This window comes from Nipponia nippon, unplaced genomic scaffold (assembly GCF_047370975.1).
Source record: "Nipponia nippon isolate SJK-2023a ecotype South Korea unplaced genomic scaffold, ASM4737097v1 scaffold_42, whole genome shotgun sequence".
NCBI lineage: Eukaryota > Metazoa > Chordata > Aves > Pelecaniformes > Threskiornithidae > Nipponia > Nipponia nippon.
This window is the reverse complement of record NW_028262361.1, coordinates 1,334,451-1,353,781: the sequence shown is the minus strand read 5'-3', so window position 1 is coordinate 1,353,781 and position 19,331 is coordinate 1,334,451. Positions and strand designations below refer to the sequence as shown.

Below are 19,331 nucleotides of genomic sequence, written 5' to 3'. Positions count from 1 at the left end.
TTGAAATAAATAAATATTGAACTAAATAAATCAATACTTTCAGTCTTCTTCAAAAAATCAACGCGATTTGACCGCTGCGGCACCAGTAACTGAAGTTTTCAGGCTTGTTCCTCTCCTAGTAAGGTTTGCAACTACAAAACCAAAGTAAAAATCAGTGATTTACAAAGTTTATGTCAGCCATTTTTGCTTCCCCCCCCCCCATCAGGATAAATCTGAAGGAGCAGGGATCAGTTAGAGGCTGGCAATCGCGCTAACTCGGGGGGGGAAACGTTTCAACCCTGATTAACGCGTGAATTTAAGTCAAGACTTGACGAGTACGGGGCGTAAGGGATGTCATAAAAAACCCAGAAAGAGGGAAAAGAAGGATTTTTTCCCTAAAGAAAGGGAAACAAACACTGCAATACCAGCAAACAATTCACGTAGTATCTGGAAATAGGGTTACGTTGTGAAAATGTTTGTCTTAAAGCTGGAATAATCACCTTATAACGAATTATCCCTTAATTGCAAAGCTTGGGAGAACAGCTGGAATATATTTACTCCGATTTACCTGGAAAGTCAGAGGCAAAATTAGGATTTAGCAGGTACTTTGCTTGAAAAAAGCGGGTTTTAACTCAAAAAGGCTGGCATTTGTAATCGCAGTGTTGTTAAATTCCAGAGTTTTCCTACAAATTCACTTTTCCCATCAGATCCTGACTTTTTCATACCGAATTAGCGAAAGCCAAGGTATCGTACAAACACCCTGGTCGCCTGCTCTTCAGAAAGAGGCATTTGGGTATTAAAAATCACAAAACTTGGCATTTTTAAGGAGAAGAACACCCATTCTGCAGCATCCCGGGGTTTCAAGTGCCGTTTTTCTCGCCCAACAAAACCAACCGCACGCTGCGGACCTCTACTTTCCGCGAGAGCGAAGACTAACGACGCGTGGCAAACGAGTTACGGCCATTCCCGGTGCTCTTCGACACCAGAAAAATCCCATCGTATTTAGTCACCTCCACAATCGACCAACATACACGAGATTTTATACTCAAAGCAAGTACATAAGCATAACCTGATTAACCTTAATCTTCCCAGTGGCCCAGCTTTACTCAACAAAATCATTTTACTGAAGCGTTCTTGCATTTTCCACTGAAATTCACCCTTAATATTCCCCCAAATTTTCCAGCCGCACGCTTGCTAACGAGGAACCTGCTAATATTGGCCCTAGAAATCATTTAAGTGCTTCTCCTCACCTGGAAGCTCCCATTTCAAGATGATTTCGCTCCTAGAAATCCATCGAGATCCCATTTATGTTCTCTTAATGAGGAAAAACGCCTGGGAGAAGGCGAGACAGCGCTCACCCGGCCCAGAGAGGAGCTTCAAACTCTCGTAGGAAAGCAAAAAACCTTTGCAGCTACTCCAAGGTGATAAATACGGTGGCAAAAAGGCAGACTGAGGTCTCGCCAAGGCTCGCCTTGGATCTGCAGAGCAGGCAAGGTCTTGGGTCTCTCCCACCGATGTCTCCACCTCCGACGTCCATTCTGGGACAGCTCTCCAAGCTCCACGGCCCCCCAAACCTCTCAGGTTTGGGTTAACCTCAGAAGAATCCTCACGTCGAGGTTTCTACGCTCTGTCTTCACTTCTGGAGTGTCCTGAACTTCTCATCGTGTCACCAAAAAGGCTTGAAGAAAAGCAGGAGACCCTCAAAAAGATGTCGTCTTCCAGCTAGCGCACTGCGTCCAGCCTGGAGACCGTTCTTTACCTCTCCACTTTGAGTCTCTTCTCCATTTAAGAGGCCGAGCGATCATCAGCTGAGAGGAGGTCACCACCAAGAGACAGCCCAGGCTTCAACGTCTCCCCTCCGCGGGACAGATCAGCTCCGGCTCGATGCACAAGGCCACCAGACTCCACGCTCGCCAAAAAAAAAAAAAAATCATCGACGCCGAGAGCGGTTATCTTGCCAAAACCCACTTATTTTTGTCTGGGGAATCTTATCTCCACGAAGGCTGTTGAAGCAAATGAAGGCTGCGCTCTGTGGGATTCATCTAGCTCCGGGACAAAAAGACAATTTAGTTGAAAACGGTCACAAGACTCGATATTTTCCACGTGTGGCGGTTGGATTTTCCTCACCTTGAGTCACCTCTAACACAGAAGCGATGCTCTACCACCAAGATCCCCTGCTAGCATTTCAAAGCTTGTATAAATCAGCATTAAAACCTCAATTTCCCAGCAAATCGGGTGGGGAAAACCCACCCAAAACAAGCCCGAAAGGGAGAACAGTCAGCACACGCGTCCAAGAAAACGCGCATCTCCATTCGTGGTCATCACCACAAAACAAATTCCGAGGTCGTCTTGGGTCCAAAGATTTGTGCGGGTACCGAAAACGGCGCCAGGAAGCGCCACGGAGTCCGGTGGCCACCGATTTCTTCCGGCAAGTGCCGTCTGATTTTTTAAGAGCCACGACAGCCCGCGCAGCTCTGCCGTAACGCAGCGGGAAGCTGAATTTCAGTTCCATACGTACGTACGTACCTCTTCTATAGGTTTTCTCAGCTTGCAGCCAGACGTTTTATCTCCCGCGACTCGGCGTTGGGATATCTCAGCCCTCCGGATCCGAATTAACTCATCCACCTAACGAGCCTCGCCCCGTAGGCTCAGACACTTCCAAACCAGATTTTTCTATTAATTAATGCTTCCCAACTTCTCGCACGGAGACTTTTCCCCCCCCTTAATACTCGTGGTTTCTATTCCAAGCACAATTTCTTTCGACTTTAGCGCTCCTCTAACAATGCCCCGAGTTCGACGCTCGACTGAGAAGCGGCGCCCGAGCGACCTTTGGTCCAAGAGCCCTTCCCAACACCGCAAACAAAGGAAAGGAAAATATTGAATTTGATCCAGGAATTGAATCCGAAAGCTTCGGTACGAGACGGTTTGTTCACAGAGTTGCTGCTGAATCGCTCCCGGACGCTGATTGAACGAGAAGAGTTGCTTTCAGGGAAAATAAAACCCAATTTTGCTCAATATACCTCTCTTTGCTCCTTTTTTTAACTCCACAACCACGCTGTTCTGTACCGTAAACAGCCACCGCGCCGATAAAGATACAAGCGTACGCGGGCGCCATCCGATTGCGCAACCCGAAAGCGGCCTTATCTCTCCGTTTGCGTTCACAAACCCGTAAACACCGAACGAGAAGCGATGTAGAAGGAAACGGCGAGGATTTAACTCAAAACATCGCTGTCGCAGTCCAGGCCGCTCGCTCTCACGCTGTTTTGCGGTCAGAGAAATAAAAAACCAAGCGCTTTCGGTACCTGATTCTCCCGGATTTCTGAATTTCCACATCAGCATCCAAAGCCAAGGGCGGCCGCAGACCCAGACGCGACCCCAGGGACGTTCTTTTGATGATCCAAAGTCCGAGTCTGTACGTTGGATATTGCTTGCCAACGGCAGCCTGGGCTGAAGCCAAGGATAAGGCTTTTCCTAGGAAAAGCTAGTAAAACAGAGGATAATAAAATAAAATCGGGAGTTACCGGTGTTTTGGATACCGGGCAAGGTCTTCCTCCTCTTTACCCTCATCTCAGACTCCTCCTGCGTTCCCAGACCTTCGTCAGACGCCAGCACTAAACAATTTTTAAGCCTTTAAATAAATCCGTGCCTGGATGGAGCCTAAACAGGAGCGAACGTGCACCAAATCGGGCCTATAATCCCTGTTCTAGGATACTCAGACCTGCGTAACAACAAACAGCTGCCAAAACCACAGTTGCATTCAACGTAATGCTCCAGTGGCAGCCCCAAATACCACGCAGCCTTTTTATTTTGGGGTAAAATCCGCCATTTTCTACGGCAGGAGAACCTTAATACCCCTGCAAGAGTTGCTCTGATTTTAAAGCAAGAAAATCTACAGAAAAATCAGCTCTTTTTAACAAAACCAACAGGAAAGGAGGAGAAACGGGAGCAGGTTGGTCGCTCGTCAAACTGGTTTGCTTCTCCGAGCGGAGGATTTCTGATGTTTAAGGGAGGGGAGGACACGGATGAGCGCTATCCCACAACCGGAGTCAGGGGTGAAGTTAAAACCGTTGTGAAACCTGGCAGAACCTACCCCCCCAAAAAAATCAACATTTTTGGTCATATAGGCAACGTCGTAGCTCGTTATAGGTGAAATAATAAGTACTTTAGTCCACGTTGGGCAAATATAGATATCTGATACGCCACACAAGGCAAATCCAACACATGCAGCCAAGAATTTGGTTTAAAATAAGTGGGAAACATAACATAAAATACATTTTTCAGAAAGTATTTTGCTTAAATTTCTCCTGCTTTTAGTACTCTGTGATTTCCTCTATACCCTACAGGTAAATTCCCATTTGAATCAGCACATTACCTAGCCCTAATATCACATTTTCCCCACTTTTCCAGCGAGTTACGTACAGATACTTGAAATTTTTGCAGAAAAGATGAAATTTCTCATTCTTGAGACGAACGGAACAAACTTCACCCCATCCCATCCGGCAGAAGCAGAATTTAAAATTCATAACGTAGATTTAACAGCGAGTAAACTGTTTCAACGTGCCAGGTACGCGATTAAATCCAGGTCATCGACCAGCTTACGCGCTGCAAGCGCGTATTAGCGCTCCGTAGCCTGGAAAGAGTTTTCCAACAAGACCAATTTAGCCTCAAATCCTTTAATTAGCGGTCGGAGAAGCGGAGTATCCAGCTACGGAGATCCGCAGGTTCAAAGCGGGATTAAAGCCGCGGGGATGGGAGAACGTTGCGGGGCGTTTCCTGGCCACGAGCTGCAGGTCGACGAGGTTTTTGCCTTGAGAATTAAGCAGTTTGTATCTGAAAAGGGTTTGTGCCCCCAAAATTGGCCTCTCCCAACCCAAATCAGAGCCCAGCTCCCTCCAATCACCCTTAGCCTCGAATTTGTTTTAATATCGCGGCTACCGAAGAGCTCAAAAACCAGCAAAGTTTATCTAAGATCAATCCAGGGCCTCAAGCAATCGGAGTCGGAGCTTCAAAGCTCGACCACGGAGTGGAAATCACAAATACAGCTCAGGACATTTCCGACGAACGAGCAGACAAAGCAATTCGAAAGCAACTCGGCCACTTCACGCTTTCCCCAAACGAGTATTTTATCCGGCGTACAGTCACGCCGCGCCTCGGAAACGTGTTCTGGACCCAGGGCTCGGAGTCGGAAACGATCCCACTGCCGTGTCAACTCTTTTCTTTCAAGGATTAAGAAGCTAAAACCAAGGTGCGAAAGGAAAACCAGATGCAAATACTCAAAAGTAGCGTGTCAAAAAAGCAGAGAGGTGGTTTTGTAGTCAAATTTCTGTCTGGTCAAGAGACTCACAGGCTAACCGACGCCAGAAATTAGCCCTTTCCGTTCTCTGAATTGCAGAGACAGCCTTGAAAGACCTGAAAAATCACAAGTTTACAAAGTATTAGCAGCTGCTGGTTTTGTTATTAGAACAAGCCTGATACGGAGCCGTTAGCGGAGCGGGACTTTCTCTCCCTCCCCACCCTCGGCGCGCTCAGCCACCACCAGAAGTTATCTTTAGCGCGCGGCTGCAGCCAGAAAAGCCAATTTTAACTCCGTTAATCGAGAATTCGGCACCGACGATTCGCAGAGCTGAGCGTATGAAGCCACCACGTTTTATAAACCACGTAAAAACGAATTCAAGAGGTTATAGCCAGACCAATCGAAACCAACCTCAACGTTTATCCAGGCGGGAAGACAAGAGGCCACGGTGCCGGTAGCGTGACTAAGGCTCGGACAAGTCGGGCGACGCAACATGGAGAGTGCGTTTCTACTCCCACTTCAATTAAAACGGGAAGGAACGACTCGGCGGCGAAGAAAACCCGGTGATCGGCTTCGGGGTCAGCGTGCCCCGAGCACGAGGGTGCTGTTTGAGGAGAGCTGGGGCTGCAAGAGAGCTCCGAGCTCCTGGCTAATTAAATAGGGATTTTTAGAAAGTCGTCAGGCTAACGAGCCACTCAGTAAATCACTCCGTCGCCGACAATAAAATAAGCTTTCCCCGGCGAGGCGGGGAAGGACGCGTTCTCCTGGGTACGCTCCGATTTGCGGGGAGATTACTCGGCATCAGGATGTTCCTGCTAATCCTTACCAGGGCGTAAATTACTCATTTCAGCCTAAATTAGCTCGTAGGTGAGGTCAGGCAACTCGCATAAGCCCCGAGCTCCCGTTAACTGCGCGGAAGAACATCAGAAACCTCCCCGAGATCTCAAGCTCAGCTCCTGCAGGTCTGGGTTCGACCGCGGTCACCCCGTCCGCGGAGCAGCCTGATCTTCTGACCGCCCGAACGAACACCGGGAATACTCCGGGATGGAATATCGAGGTAGTTTTGGGGGTCGTAAAGCGATTTCTTAACGTGGAGCGGCCAGGCGGGAGCGCATCAAACATCTACCATCCCATCGCCGGTGAAAAAGAAAGAGCGACCCTTCGCAAATCCATCCTCCACGCTTCCAAAACACGCTCGGGAACGCCGTCTGCCTTCCTACCTTAAGTCTCTTGATAAATTGTTAAGCCACGGAGGGCTTATCAACCTCCTTAAGCTTAGTTTTAAGAGAAAAAGAGTTAAACCTAAGCTCTTGAAGGATGCCTCCGCGTATTTTATCAATAACCAGGCTCAAAATGAACACCTAAAGGACAATTTCCTTCCAAAAAAGCCAGGCTGACCATAAGGATTACAATCCTACGTTGAAATGCCGAGTCTAAAATAATCGCACCTTTAGGCCAGGCTTTTTTAGAAGGACATTTTGGGCTCCAAACCTTTCAAAACTCAGCCTTGCTTTGCCCCGTAAGCTCTAGCTGCGCGCACATTCCTCTTCAGCCCGCGGCTGTAGATACCGAGAGCCCGCAACGGCTCGGCATCGCGTTTTTCAGGTGCTATCAATAGTCCGCGAGAACACGGGGCTCCCGAATAGCCGCCTTTCCCGGAGAAACCTAACTGGAAGCTGAGGTAAGAAAGGAGAAGCCAAGGTCAGACCAAAAATAGCCACTAAAAAAAAAAAAAAAAAAGAGGAGGCAAAACAAAAGCGTTTTTCAAATGTGAAAACTGCAGTGCCCTTAAGGAGTTAAATCTGTCCTGAGACATAGGAAAAAAATGTATTAAAACCAGTAGGGTAGTGAAACCAGTTAAAAGCAAAGCTGCTAGGCTCAGAAGAGGACTTTAGATCACACCTAAGACCTACAAGTCATTCTGGGTCCTGTTAAGAGTAGTATCTGTTAAGCAAAGACCAGTTTTACTAACCCTTACGGAGCTGCACGGCGCTAAAAAAAAAGAAGATATCCCCCAAAAGCTGCTCCAGACACCCTGCCTGGTAGCGCTACCTCCCTCTCAGCCGCCCGCACCTTAAAAGGGGGGGTCAGAGGACACCCAAGCGCTCCAAAAATTCCCCTTTTTACTCCTCGGGCTCCGCAAAGAGTTGGAATTTTCCCCTCGGCCTAGAAGAGCGGATCGGCAGCTCTGCAAACAAACATCCGTCAACAGGCGCAAGGTCAGGCTCATCTGTAAATACGTCGTCTCCGACTCAACGGCAGGAACGAGCCGCAATCTTGTTTTTCTTGCAACCTGACCTGGTTTTTACGGGGAATTCTTCTATCCAGGACAGCGTCCAGCCCTAAACGCAGGCAAGGAGAAGCAGTAAAAGGCTTTTCCCTACCTTTATTCTACAATCGGACCCTGCTCCCTCGTCTTTCTGCTCAGAGATGCCTCATTCCCCAGTTCAGATGTTCCGTTTCGCTAGCAATAGGATAATAAATCTTATTTTTTCCCCTTTTCGCTCTTTATCCAGTGACTCCGCGGGGAGAGGCGGCGTTCAAAAGCAGAAAATAAAAAGCAAAGAGATCAAACTCTGTCCCGCAGAGTGGCACCGTACCGTTCCCCTTTGCTCTTCCCCCCGGAGGGAACCGGATCGTGCCCAAATTAACGAATTACACCCCGATTCGGTAGGAAAGGATCACGCCGGGGGCTTAGGAGCGGCATCAAGTTGGGAATCGTCTCTTTAAATACATCAAAAATAACGGTGATGTTTAGTCTGGAGCCAGCAGCGAAGCTCAAACCTTATTTTTAGCGTTCATCCCGCTTTTACCCATCCCCGAATTCTTCCTGAGCTCCCTAAACCAGAGCAAGAGGCCGAGAATCGAGCACGCCCCGGCTCCCGATGCTTGGGTTTTACAGCCGAGGTCGGCGCACGCGCCGGCGGGCTGGAAACCTACCTATAAATTCGAAAAAAAAAAAAAAAAAACCACCCACAAACATCTCGAATAACCTTTGGACCAGCGATTTGCACTCTAATCCCGTCCTCCCCCCCGTCGGAATTAAACTCTGGACTCCGAGAATCGACTTTGCCTACGCTCGGCAACCTAAGAAAGACGCAGCTTTGCTGCCTGGACCGTAAAAATAAAAATCTATTTAGCACCGAGGTCTTGCTACCGGGATGTTCCTGCCGCCGTTATTCCAGTAGACAAATACGAGTGTTTTATCACCCAAATCTTGCAAACGGGGAAATATCTACCAGGCAGGGATTAAAAACACTTTATAAAAGCAAATCTAATACAACCCGAGATGATAATTTTACACTGAGGGGGATTTTTGTGCTGGCAAAGAACCCGCCTCTGGCGCCGAAACCTTTAACCACGGCATCGGTGAATATTCCTTGTGCTAAATTGAAGAAAATCACCACCAGCTCGCTCTGCACTTATTTTTTCCCCCCTCTCCCTTAGGAGGGGATGAGATTTAGGGGAGATCTGTGAGCATCGGGACCCAAAGGATTAATTAGGTCAGGGGTTTTAAAGGTAAAGGGATTTAAATCGATTTCTTCCCATTTTCTGTAAGTGGAAAATTAGCACCTGAGTCATTCAGGCCCATCAAGCCCAGAGGAGTCGGGGAAAACCTCGCTTGAGACAGCCGGCGCCCCCCAAAACCGCGGCGGGGCTCTCTTCATCGGATTGATTACGGTTTCACCTCCCAAAAAAAAGCTACTTCGAGCGAATCTGAGCACAAACCTCGATCCCTGCTCCGCCGCAGCCCCTGTACACGCACGTAATTCCCTAAGGAGATACCAGGAGCAGCGCCAATTCCTGCTTTTGAGGCAGAAACTGGTTTTAAATTGAACACGAGCGGCACGTTGGGGTTCGGGAGCCTCCTCCCCGTTACGGCACCGTCTCCACATCTCGAGGAATTGCTCGTTCCACCTCTCGGGTGCTGATTTCCCGTGAGAAGCAGCGAGACGCGAGCTCACCGTTTGATTTTAAACGCGACCCTTTTCAACCCGAATCAGCAACTCCGCAAAAGGAACTTTAAAATTAAACCTAAAATGTCGATTCTTCCAGAAATCAAGGTTTTACGTACAAAATACGATGCTTTTAAGGCTTTTTGTCAGGAGGAAGAGGAGGGAAAAGAGCTTTTATAAGGAGACTAATTTAATTTGTAGCCTTGCTACAAGGCTGACGTCTCCGCTGGGATGTTTTCGGAGCGGAATTGCTGCGTGTTTCATCATAACCCTCCAAGGTTCGGCTCCGCGGGACCCGAGCTCACCCTGCCTCCGCAGCTGCCTTTCCCCGGAGCCGTCGGATAACCGGATAAACCAGCCCGGCAAAGGATTTCCCTAACAGCATCCCTGCTTTGGAAGAGATTTCCTGACCCATCCGCAAGCTACTCGGCGCCGAGCTCGTTAAAAAAAAGGAACCAGTAAAGTTTTTTACAAAGTAATTTGAAGTTTTGTATGGTTTTTGTAATGACAGTCGAGACCCGCCAGCCAAAAATCCCAAAGCTCCTATAAATTACGCTCCTTTCAAATTACCGGCTTCCAAAACAAAGAGTTCACAGGTAAAAGATGAAGAATGACCGTTTTCAGGTAGTTTAGGAAAATAAAAAAGAGGCGCACTGAGCTCAGGCCTACGAGGACAGTCTCGTAACAGCTATTTAGTACCGGTTTTTAGAAAGCCTGCAGCCCAACACAATTTTCATTGTTGACTATCGTCAATTTGATCCATCGCCACTCGCGTATTAATTAAAAGACAACGCCATGGGTCTGATTGCCCATCGCGCCGGTCTTAGGCAAGTAAGGGGCGTAGGCGCGGAGTAAACGGGACTTTGCACCGTGGAGCTTTAAGCTGGGCTTAAAGTTTCAGGAGCAAATCAGTTGAGTAGAGCCGGCCCGGCGCCGCTCTCGATTCCCAGGGTTTCGGTCACTGCCACTCAGCCGAGAAAAAACTTCCTGCCCCAAGGATATTATTTTTTTAAGGGTTATTCCTCTCCCTCTAATACCTCTTTGGCGCGTCAAATTAGCATAAAAAGGCCGACCGGGTGATTAAGAACTGTCTCAAGTGCTTCAGGAACGTGGCTTTCTTCATCCTGCTCAACGTTTTAACTTGCCGCGCCGCGCGTTCGCTGTAAAAATGCAGAAGAAAAAAAAAAAAAGGAGCTACGCAACCCAAAACGCGATGAAAAATAAAAATCTGAGCGCGCCAACCCGGCCTGGCTGAGTTTTTGTCCCTGCGTTGAATTTAAACGATGTAAATGCTGAATTCTTCCCTCGGGTTTTGCAAATTGAAAGTACAACTCAAGAGACGATGGGCGCAACAGAAACATTCCGGGCAAAAAAGGAATTTTGCCTTGAGGATAGTCCTGGGGAAGAGGTCTCCGTGCCGAGTCCTTCCCGCAGGACGAGCGGCCGCAGGGTTAAGCCAAGGCTGGCTCCCAAAACCTCCACTTGAGCCAAGCCCAAAGGAGGTGAGACCAGAGCGCGGGAGAGGAGCCGTGCCCGTCGGATCGCCTCCCTGCTGGATCCGCAGCGGCCAGGAAGACCTTCCAGCAACGGAACTTACGGAGAAAGGAATAAAAAAACCCAAACACGCGCTTATTTTGAGAAGTTTTGGGGCCACTAAAGCTGCTTTTTCTGGCGTGACGGAGCCCGCGACCAGCAACGCAACCAGACGGCAAAAGGGTTTTGGGGTGTAGCTGAGGAGAAGGAAGGAGAAGGGTTCAAAAGTTGACCTGTAACCATCAACCGAGGATCCGCACCGTAAACCGCGACTCCTACCGCACGCAGACGGATTCCCCGCGCTTCTACGCAGCCGACGCGTCCCGAGCATCAACTTTTTTTACAGAGGCGAATTGCATAAACCCAAAATGAGGTGAAAACAACCTTTTTCTTGCTTGTTGGAAAAAAAAAGACGGGGTTATTCATCCGGCTGCGGTGCCGCCCGGCTGCCCCGCTCCTCTCCCAGCCCAAAACCACCCCTCAGCGCGGGGTAAAAAATAAAAATACGTTTCCCCGCGTGGCTGCGCAAGTGGGTTTGGGCAGGAGGGAGAACAGGACGTCGCCGCCGGGAAAGCCCAGAGCATAGAGGAGATGCTTCGGCCCAGGAAACGCCCGTGGGTATCCGAGTTCCCGCAGCCCAGCTCGGTCCAGGGGAGGAACGATCCCATAACTCGGACGATAACGTTCGTTATCGCGAGGCGGGGATTTGCTGCGCAGCAGGGAGAAACCCACCCTGGGGTGAGAGCGCCTGTATTTCACTAAAATTAAATATCGTCAGGGTTCAACTGATCTTACCTAAAGTTGGGATCTCTCTGAAGATGAACCGAGCTGCGCTCGCCACTCCAGCAAAAGGATAAAAAGCGATGCTTGCTCCGCACCGTTTCCGCTTCTTTTCAACCCAAAACTTCCCCGGGAGACTGCAGCTCAGCGGCGGCAGCGGCGCGGGGCTCTGGTTACCTGCAAATTCCTTCCCTACGGAGCTCCGTCGAGTCTTGGGGTGGGAATATACCCCAGCGCCAACATCTGCGGGCTGAGCGGCTCTAGAAACACAGGTTTTATTAAAAAATAAATCAAACTGCACATTCCTGAGCCAAACATCGGATCCTTTCGCTCACGGCGTAGAAAAGAAGCTGCAAAAGCACCTCAAATATTCCATTTTTTTCCCCCTAGCATCCTGCCTTCCTAATTCTCTGCTCTCGTTACCGTTAATTTTTACCGCAAGGATTCGCCTCTGGAGAAGCGGCTGCTGCTGATGGGGGAAAAACCAACAGCAGAATCGCAAATCTTTCGACGGTCTGTGAGATTACGGCTCGTTAAATAGTTCATTTATTGCCCTTCGTTTCCTATAATTCATTTATTATAAATTCAAGCATTATTCTTTAAATAATCTCTAACCCTGCTGGCTGATCGCTCCAAGCGCGCCGTGAAGCTCCGGGATAAATCAACTCAGAAAAGCTCAAATAAGTTTGAAACGTTATTTTAATTAGCAGGTATGACATAATTTACGTTTCCAAGCTTGTTTTTCTTTCGTATCTGAGTTATTAAAGCCAACTTGCTGGCAGACAATAATTAAATTAAGCTGACACGATACTGTAAAAGACTATTTAATTGCTGAAGTGCCCAGGTTTGTTTAAACATATAATTGCTTAATTACGCGTGTATTCATTTAACATTATTCAGATTTTTTAAGCGCGCCGCTCGTCCTGTAAGTAAGGCAAAAACCTGACCTAGAAATCTCAAGTTTTAATTTAACTCAGCGCCCATTCAAATAAAAACGCAAACCGCTTCGTTAGCGCCGCTCCGGGCCCGTCTGACCCCCTCGCAGCTCGCTAAGCCTCAGCGCTAACGAGCGCCCACCCCACTAAAGCCCAACTTTAGGCTTTACAACTCAAATAAACCCCGTTTTAAGTTGGGTGGACGCGGTTTTGCTCCGACAACTCCCCCAGAAGTCGCACGGCGAGTTCCCATCAGTCCGCTCGGGCTAAAACCCAACATTTTTCAATTACCCTTTTGTTAATCGTTAATTCTGCCTGATTTATAGATATTTTTATAACCCCCGAGAGGCGCTACGTGCCAGCCACCTCTAGATCCGGGAGGAAAAACCACCCCAAACTCCAGTTTTCAGCAATTTGCCGAAATCTCCGGTTTTAGCTGATTTACCACGGGGAAACCCGCAAGGACCTCGCACCATACACAGTTAAAATATTACGGAAAAAAGCGAAATCATTTGCAATCGGGGAACACAGACCTGTCCCAGGAAATTCTTATTTCGCTCGACTGCCCGGCGCGGACCACGTTTGCTTTGCAGGCTCCGAGACCCCTTTGCTTTCCACGGGACACCGGGTTTTGGGGTATTTTGTCCTAAAAACGTGAATTTTTTGACCTTGCGGGTTTGATATTGTCATTACAGGAACGCTCCTGAGCTGTGTTAGAAGCCTGCAAAGCCGAATTAGGCTTGAAATATGTTATAACAACAACTTAATTGGAGGAAAATCAGCATTTGGGCTAAGCCCTGACTAACAAAGGCCACAAAACCCACACGCCCTCGGCTCCCTCCCTTTCCTAAATCGGGAATATTTCTTCAGAAGGCAAGAAACCAACGTTAAATCCCTCAAATTTCAGACCGATCCGCGATTTCCCATTTCTGGGCCATCGCTTACGGCGTTTCTGGTTTCAGGATGTTTGCCCAAGTCCTCGTCGCTACCAAACAGTTCCTGTTTTTGGTTGGGTTTTATTTTTTTATTTTTTTTTTTTAAGGTTGTTTTGTGTTTCTCTGGATCCGTGCCATCTCCCTCCTCCTTCGGGCTTCGCCGTCGCCTCGGAGCGAGACTCAGGGCAGGATGGTCCCGAGCCTTTTGGAAAAGTTATAATTAGGAACTTTCCTCCCGCTCGCAGTTAACGAGCGGCGACGCAGCCGCGAAGGCACAAAATTCCCCCCACAAAAATACTAGGAATGGTAAAAAAGCGGCTTCCTCCCATTAAAACAGGGATCAGAAAGCCCCGGGAGGCAAGTTTTGCTCCTCAAACGCAGGCCACCGCTTCCCAAACACTTTGATCTCAATAATTTTGGATAAAACCTCACGATTTTCCTCCGGTTTCAGATGAAGGCAAGGCACAGCATGAAGTTCCTGCAGGAGAAGCTCAAAAATAGCAGGAAAAAGGGACAAAACGCGCCTAAAAGGAAGAGTTTTGGGGCTCTGCGGTTTGGGTCGTCCTTCCCAGTTCCCAGCTGGGAATTTCAGTCTCACTTTGAGGTATTCCGCATCCTTCCCCCATCCTGACACCTTTCCCTTCACGCTCCAAGCGATATCCAGATCCGTATGGAAAACACCGCGTCCCGACGGAGCTTTTCCCACGTGGAGGAGTCCACCGTAAAGCAGGAGACGTGAATTAAGCCACCGCAAGTTTGTAACACACCGAAAACGCTCTTAATCCTTTCGGTCGTCGAAGCGGAGAGAAACACGACGCTGGTTTTTTGACACCTTCCCCGAACGCCACCCAAGTTCCCAACGGTGTTGCCACTCGGAGAAATCGGAGCGGAAAACGCCCGCACTGGAATTTAACTTGCGCTCTCGACCCAAAACGACCTTTGGGTATTTTCTCCGAACTGATATTTAATGAATATCAAACCGCTCTTTTTATTAAATAACTCAGAAGAGGTTGCAGAGAGCTCACTCGCAACTAAACCCCGGGGTTTTTATCGCCAACCAACCCCAAAACGTCCCAGCTCGCTCGACGGGAGCTTCGGCAGCACGAGCGACGGCGATAAACCCTTCACCCTTCCGCATCGCTGATCCGATGATCCGATACGGCGTCAATCAATTTGTGTGTCGGTACAGGAGAATCCCAGTCCTTTTCCCATCACTGTGAATTATCCGTAGCTCCGTTCTGGAAGTTTTAGAGGAAGATGGTGACTCCTTCGCGGCTTGTATACAACCGGGTCTTCTTAATCCTGGCTAAGGAAAGTTATTTCGCTATTCTGCTTTGAAATAACCAAAAGGAATTGGCTCGAGGCAGCCAGGGGAATTTATCCCGGAGAGGAAGGCGGATCCGGCCGCGACACGCGAGCTCCCTGCGTTGGGATTCCCTGGCTCCGCCGGGCAGCTTCCCCTTTCACATCCGCTCTTTGAATCACACTAATCCTCACCCCAAAAAAAAAAAAACAAAACCACAACCCACCCAGTAACACTGCCAATATTTCCCCAAAAAGCTTTCGGATTTAGACGTTAGAGAGCTTTAAAATACCTAATATTCAATTACACCCCAAAAACCCTCTACCAATTCCCTCGCAAGCTTACGGAGACTTCGTTTTCCTCCTTTTCGCAGCAAGAAAACCCCAAAACCAGATTAAAACCTGGACTCAAACCCTTCCTCCCGCGGTGCTGGGGACGGGTTTCCTCCCCGCTGGCCGCTTCGGCCGAAGCCGAGACGCGATTCACCCTAGAATTCAACGCGGACGGCGCGCGAGGAGCCCGGAGGCGACACAAAACCCCTCTTCGGGTTGTTTTTCCCTCCTTGCGCACGTTAACATCCCTCGTCCGCCGCTTTCCGGGGGGATTTAGGCTTCGTAAACCCACCCCGAGCAGACGTGGTTGGGTTACGGCCATCCCCCCGCCGCTATCTCCCAAAACGAGATGCCGGCCTATTCTTGTGCCCCTTCTATATTTAGGAAGGCAACGCTCGCCACGAGCCCGCTGCCTTAACGAGGAGGAAATAATTATTTCCCGCAACACCACCCATCGCGACAAACGGCAAAGCGTGCGCCTTTATCCTCCCCGTTCACCCCCAGATCCAGGGAACGCCGACGTTATTTGTTAACGCCACCTCAAATCCCACGGATTATCACCCCGTTTCGGCCGGCGGAGCTGTACCTGGGTTCCTTCTCGGCGGAGCACTCGCAATTTCGCGGAGGGTTAAGGTAGAATATCTTCCTGCAAATAAATGGTTTACATTCCTGAACTCGGTCCAAGCGCTTTTTGCCAGCAGATAATTACCAGGCTATAAATTTTACTTTGAAGAAATCGTTCCGAAATATCAAGAAATGGTAACGAGGGGCGTTTGATTACCTACGCTCGATTACAGCTCCCCTCGACCCAAGTGTGGAAGACAGAAAATAACTTAATAATAAGTAATTAAAAGCACGGGAGCGACCAGCAGGTCGTTGGCCGGGGCGAGATCGATTCCTACCTGCGCCGGTCTCCGACCGAAGCACAATTCCCGTTTCCTCTTAAAACGGAAACGGGATTTACACCGGCAACGGCTTCGCTGCCAGAGGCGATTTCGCTGGTCACCTCCACCGAAGTCACGCTCGGTATCATCAGATAACGCCGCAGCAACAGTTATTCAGCTTCAAGTAATTAACGTGGGGGGGGGGGATAAAATGATCAGGAAAATCGTGTTTTACTACTTTTAAATGAGTAATCGCGTCCTCTGCCAAGGTGCAAAGATTAGAAGCCGTGTGGGAACAAGCGGCCTCGCGCGGGCGGTTTCCCCCTGTACATTTATTTACGGTCGCTATCGCGGTTCCTCGAGTTCAGGTGTGGGGAATTCAAATATTTCTCTTTGGCCCCTTCGTGTTTTAAAACAGGAGGCACTCGCCTCGCACCAGAAAACAGCCGAGGGCGACCTTTAACTCACGCGGCTTTAAATTGAACGCCAGAACCTCGTAGCGACATAAATTCGCTTTACGCTCATCTCCGCAAACACTTACACTAGCAGTAATCCCACCGAAGATGAATTACGTCTGCAGCGGAGTTACAGCAGCGTTTGCAAGGTTGAAATCATCAATATTTTGGTTGCCCAAAGCAGTTTGGTTCGTTTTCTTGGCTAAACATTGCCACGACAAGCTTAAACAGAGCTTAAGCTTAACCTGAAGTGACCGCAGCGCAACTGGGCAAAACCAAACCTCCAGTACAACTACACCGAGCATTTAAAGTCGCTCAAACGACCCCAAAACTTTGACGGACGACGCGGATACGAAAACCAGAAGCCAAGAAATAATCCGAGCTCGGTCAAGCGGCGGCCCCGGGGCACCTCGCACAACCACGGGCGACCCTTTTCGTTACCGGCTTAATTCTTTATGGTATAACATACATCCCTACGAGCGACGGCGCTGCCTGTATTGATTCCTAAAACGGCGCTGTGAGCCGTTCGGTGGGAGCAGGCGGTACGTACCCAAGGAATAACGGGGCTTCGAAGAGTTTTCTTGGGAAAACTTCTGCCGGAGAGAGCGGGGAAACTTTATTCGGAGTTAAAAAAGCGTTGTTTGGAGTAAAAAAAAAAACAAAACCTACCAATCAATAGTTTGAAGTTTAAAAGGCATCGGTGGAAATAAAAACCAGCCGAGGAAAACACCACGGAAGCACCGAGCAGAAGGATGCGCTCGTTAATAAAGATAAGAGCAGCCTGAGTTTATAACGCAGAGATTTTTACTCCCTGCTGTTAATTAGCGGCGTAAAGTCGTGTCTTACGGCCAACGGGCGTTCGAAGCGAGCGGGAAGAGTCTTCACTTTCACGCCGGCGGCTAATTACCGCAGCAAACGAGCGCCGGTGGGAAGGGACCTCGTTTCGCCCATGAAACCCCCGGGGAAGGAGCAGTCGCTCCCCGGCCGGCTCCGGCTTCTGACAGCCCCCGGGTTTCCCCCTTCCCACCCAACGCGGAGCCAAAAAACGCAGGGGAACAAAACAAAAACAAAAAAAAAAAAAAAAAAAAAGAGAGCTCCCCTCCCCGCCTTTTCCCAGAGCTGAGCCTTCCGGGTTTATCATTCCCAAACAACTCCTAGAACAGGAGAAAAACTGGAAGAAAAGGGAAAATTCAGCTTGAAAAGGTAAAGAAACCGAGCGGCTGCGCGAGGGGAGGACGGAGCGAGGGATATCGCCCGGCTGGAAGGTGAAAATGGGCCCGAGGAGGAGCGGAGCGGCCGCGGAGCGGGTGTTATGGCGGGGGAGCGGCTCGGTACCTCAGGGCCGCCCCCGCCAAGGGCACCGGGCCGGCGGCCACACGCCCCCCCCGCTCCCGGCCGGGCCTGCCCCAGCTCCCCGGTCCCGATCGCCCCTCGCTGTCCGTTCCCGCCCCCCCCCCCCGCCTTCTCTCCTCAGCTCGGGCCTGACTGCAGGGCCCAGGGCGGGGGCGGGCGGCCTAGGCCTAACGGCGCGGCGGGAGCCCCCTTCGCCGGGCCCGGTGCGGTCCTACCCGAGCCGGTGGGGTTCCCCCGGGCGAGGGGTGAGGCGGGGAGAAGGCGGAGGCGGCGTTAAACTCACCGCGAACCAGCGGGGCCCGGCCGCTGCCTCAGCGCAGGAGCCGCCGCTTCCTCCTCCCGTCCGCCGACAAAATGGCGGCGGCAGGAAGTGCCCCCGCGCCGCCCCGCCCCACCGCACGCACTCTGCGTACCGGCCCGCTAACGCCGTAACCCGCCCCGTAACCGGGCCTACGCAAACAGCGCAGCGCTGCGCGGGTTACGCCGTTCCCGCCCAACGCAAACTCCGCAGCTTCCCCCCGCCGCCGGCTTTACGCAAACGGCGTAACCCAGAGAGCGCAAGCGGGAGGGGGTCCCCGCTCCCCCCCCCCCCCCGCACACCGGCACCGAGCGGCCCCCCCGCCGCTATTCCCCCCCCCCCCCCGCCGCTCCGTACCGGCGGCGGGGCCGCGCTTCCCCCGCCAAACAACCGGGCCGGCGATTACGCAAAGTGCGTACGGCGCGGAGAACACCGCCCCCCCCGCCCCCCCTTGCGCAGGGGCCTACGCAGCCGGCGCGTGACCGCCGCTACGCCAACGGCGTCCCGTCCCCCCCGCCGCCTCCCCTTACGCTGTTTGCGCAGCAGCAGGCCCCGAACCCTCCGGGCGGGCACCGCTCCGCAGTTTACGTAGGCCTCCCTGACGCAGCGGCCGCATTACGCAATGCGGGTTACGCCGGCGGGGCGACGTACGGGGCGTTGGTGAATCCCGGCCCCCCACCACCCCACCCACCCACCCCCTTCCCGGCAACGCCCACCCCGGCCGCGGCCTCGGCGCTTACCTCAGGCGGCGGCAGCGGGAGGGGGCCGGGCCGGGCCGGGCCGGGCGAGCCGCCCTCCCGCCGGGGCCGGGTCCCGCGGGGGCCCGGAGGGAAGCGGGGAGGCGTCGCGGAGCGGCCGGGGGTGAGGAGGAGGAGGAGGAGGAGGAGGAGGAGGAGGAGGGAAGGGGGAGGGGGGGAAGGCGGCGGCGGGAGGGGGAGGGGGGGAAACGGGCACCGAGGGGCAGCGGGGTCCGGCAGCGGCGCCGCACTGACCTCACCGCGCTGCGCCTCACGTCACGGCGCACCCGGCGCCGCCCACCCGCCGCGCACCCGCCCTCGCGCAGTGACGTCGCTGGGGCGGGGGGAGCCCGAGCGCGCGGAGCGTGACATCACACCGGCGGGGGGGCGGGGCAGCGCGCGTGACGTAAGGGGGAGGGGGCCTGCGCGTGACGTAAGGGGGAGGGGGCCTGCGCGTCGCCCCGCCCCCACGGCGTCAGCACCGACGTCGTCCCCGCGCCGAGGCCGAGACCGGAGCTGAGCTCAGCGCAGGAATGGGCAAAAAAAAAAAACAACCCG

General features: G+C 51.5%; 1 protein-coding gene across 12 annotated transcripts in view; it reads right to left on the bottom strand.

Moving 5' to 3' along the window:
- Window positions 1–18,947, bottom strand: part of BRD4 (bromodomain containing 4) — an 82,502-nt gene extending 63,555 nt beyond the window's left edge. For 3 of the 12 annotated variants that reach the window (XM_087778112.1, XM_087778109.1, XM_087778117.1), the window contains exon 1: window positions 18,777–18,947. Coding sequence is in view for 3 of the 12 variants with exons in the window: in XM_087778107.1 (XP_087634233.1) it covers window positions 3,282–3,318 (37 nt within the window). In the remaining 9 variants the exon portion in view is untranslated. Of the gene's footprint in view, window positions 1–3,281; window positions 3,461–18,021; window positions 18,149–18,776 lie in introns of those variants that run through there. The other 9 variants (XM_087778114.1, XM_087778110.1, XM_087778118.1 and 6 more) reach the window with 5 other exon arrangements.
- Window positions 18,948–19,331: the final 384 nt, after the last annotated feature.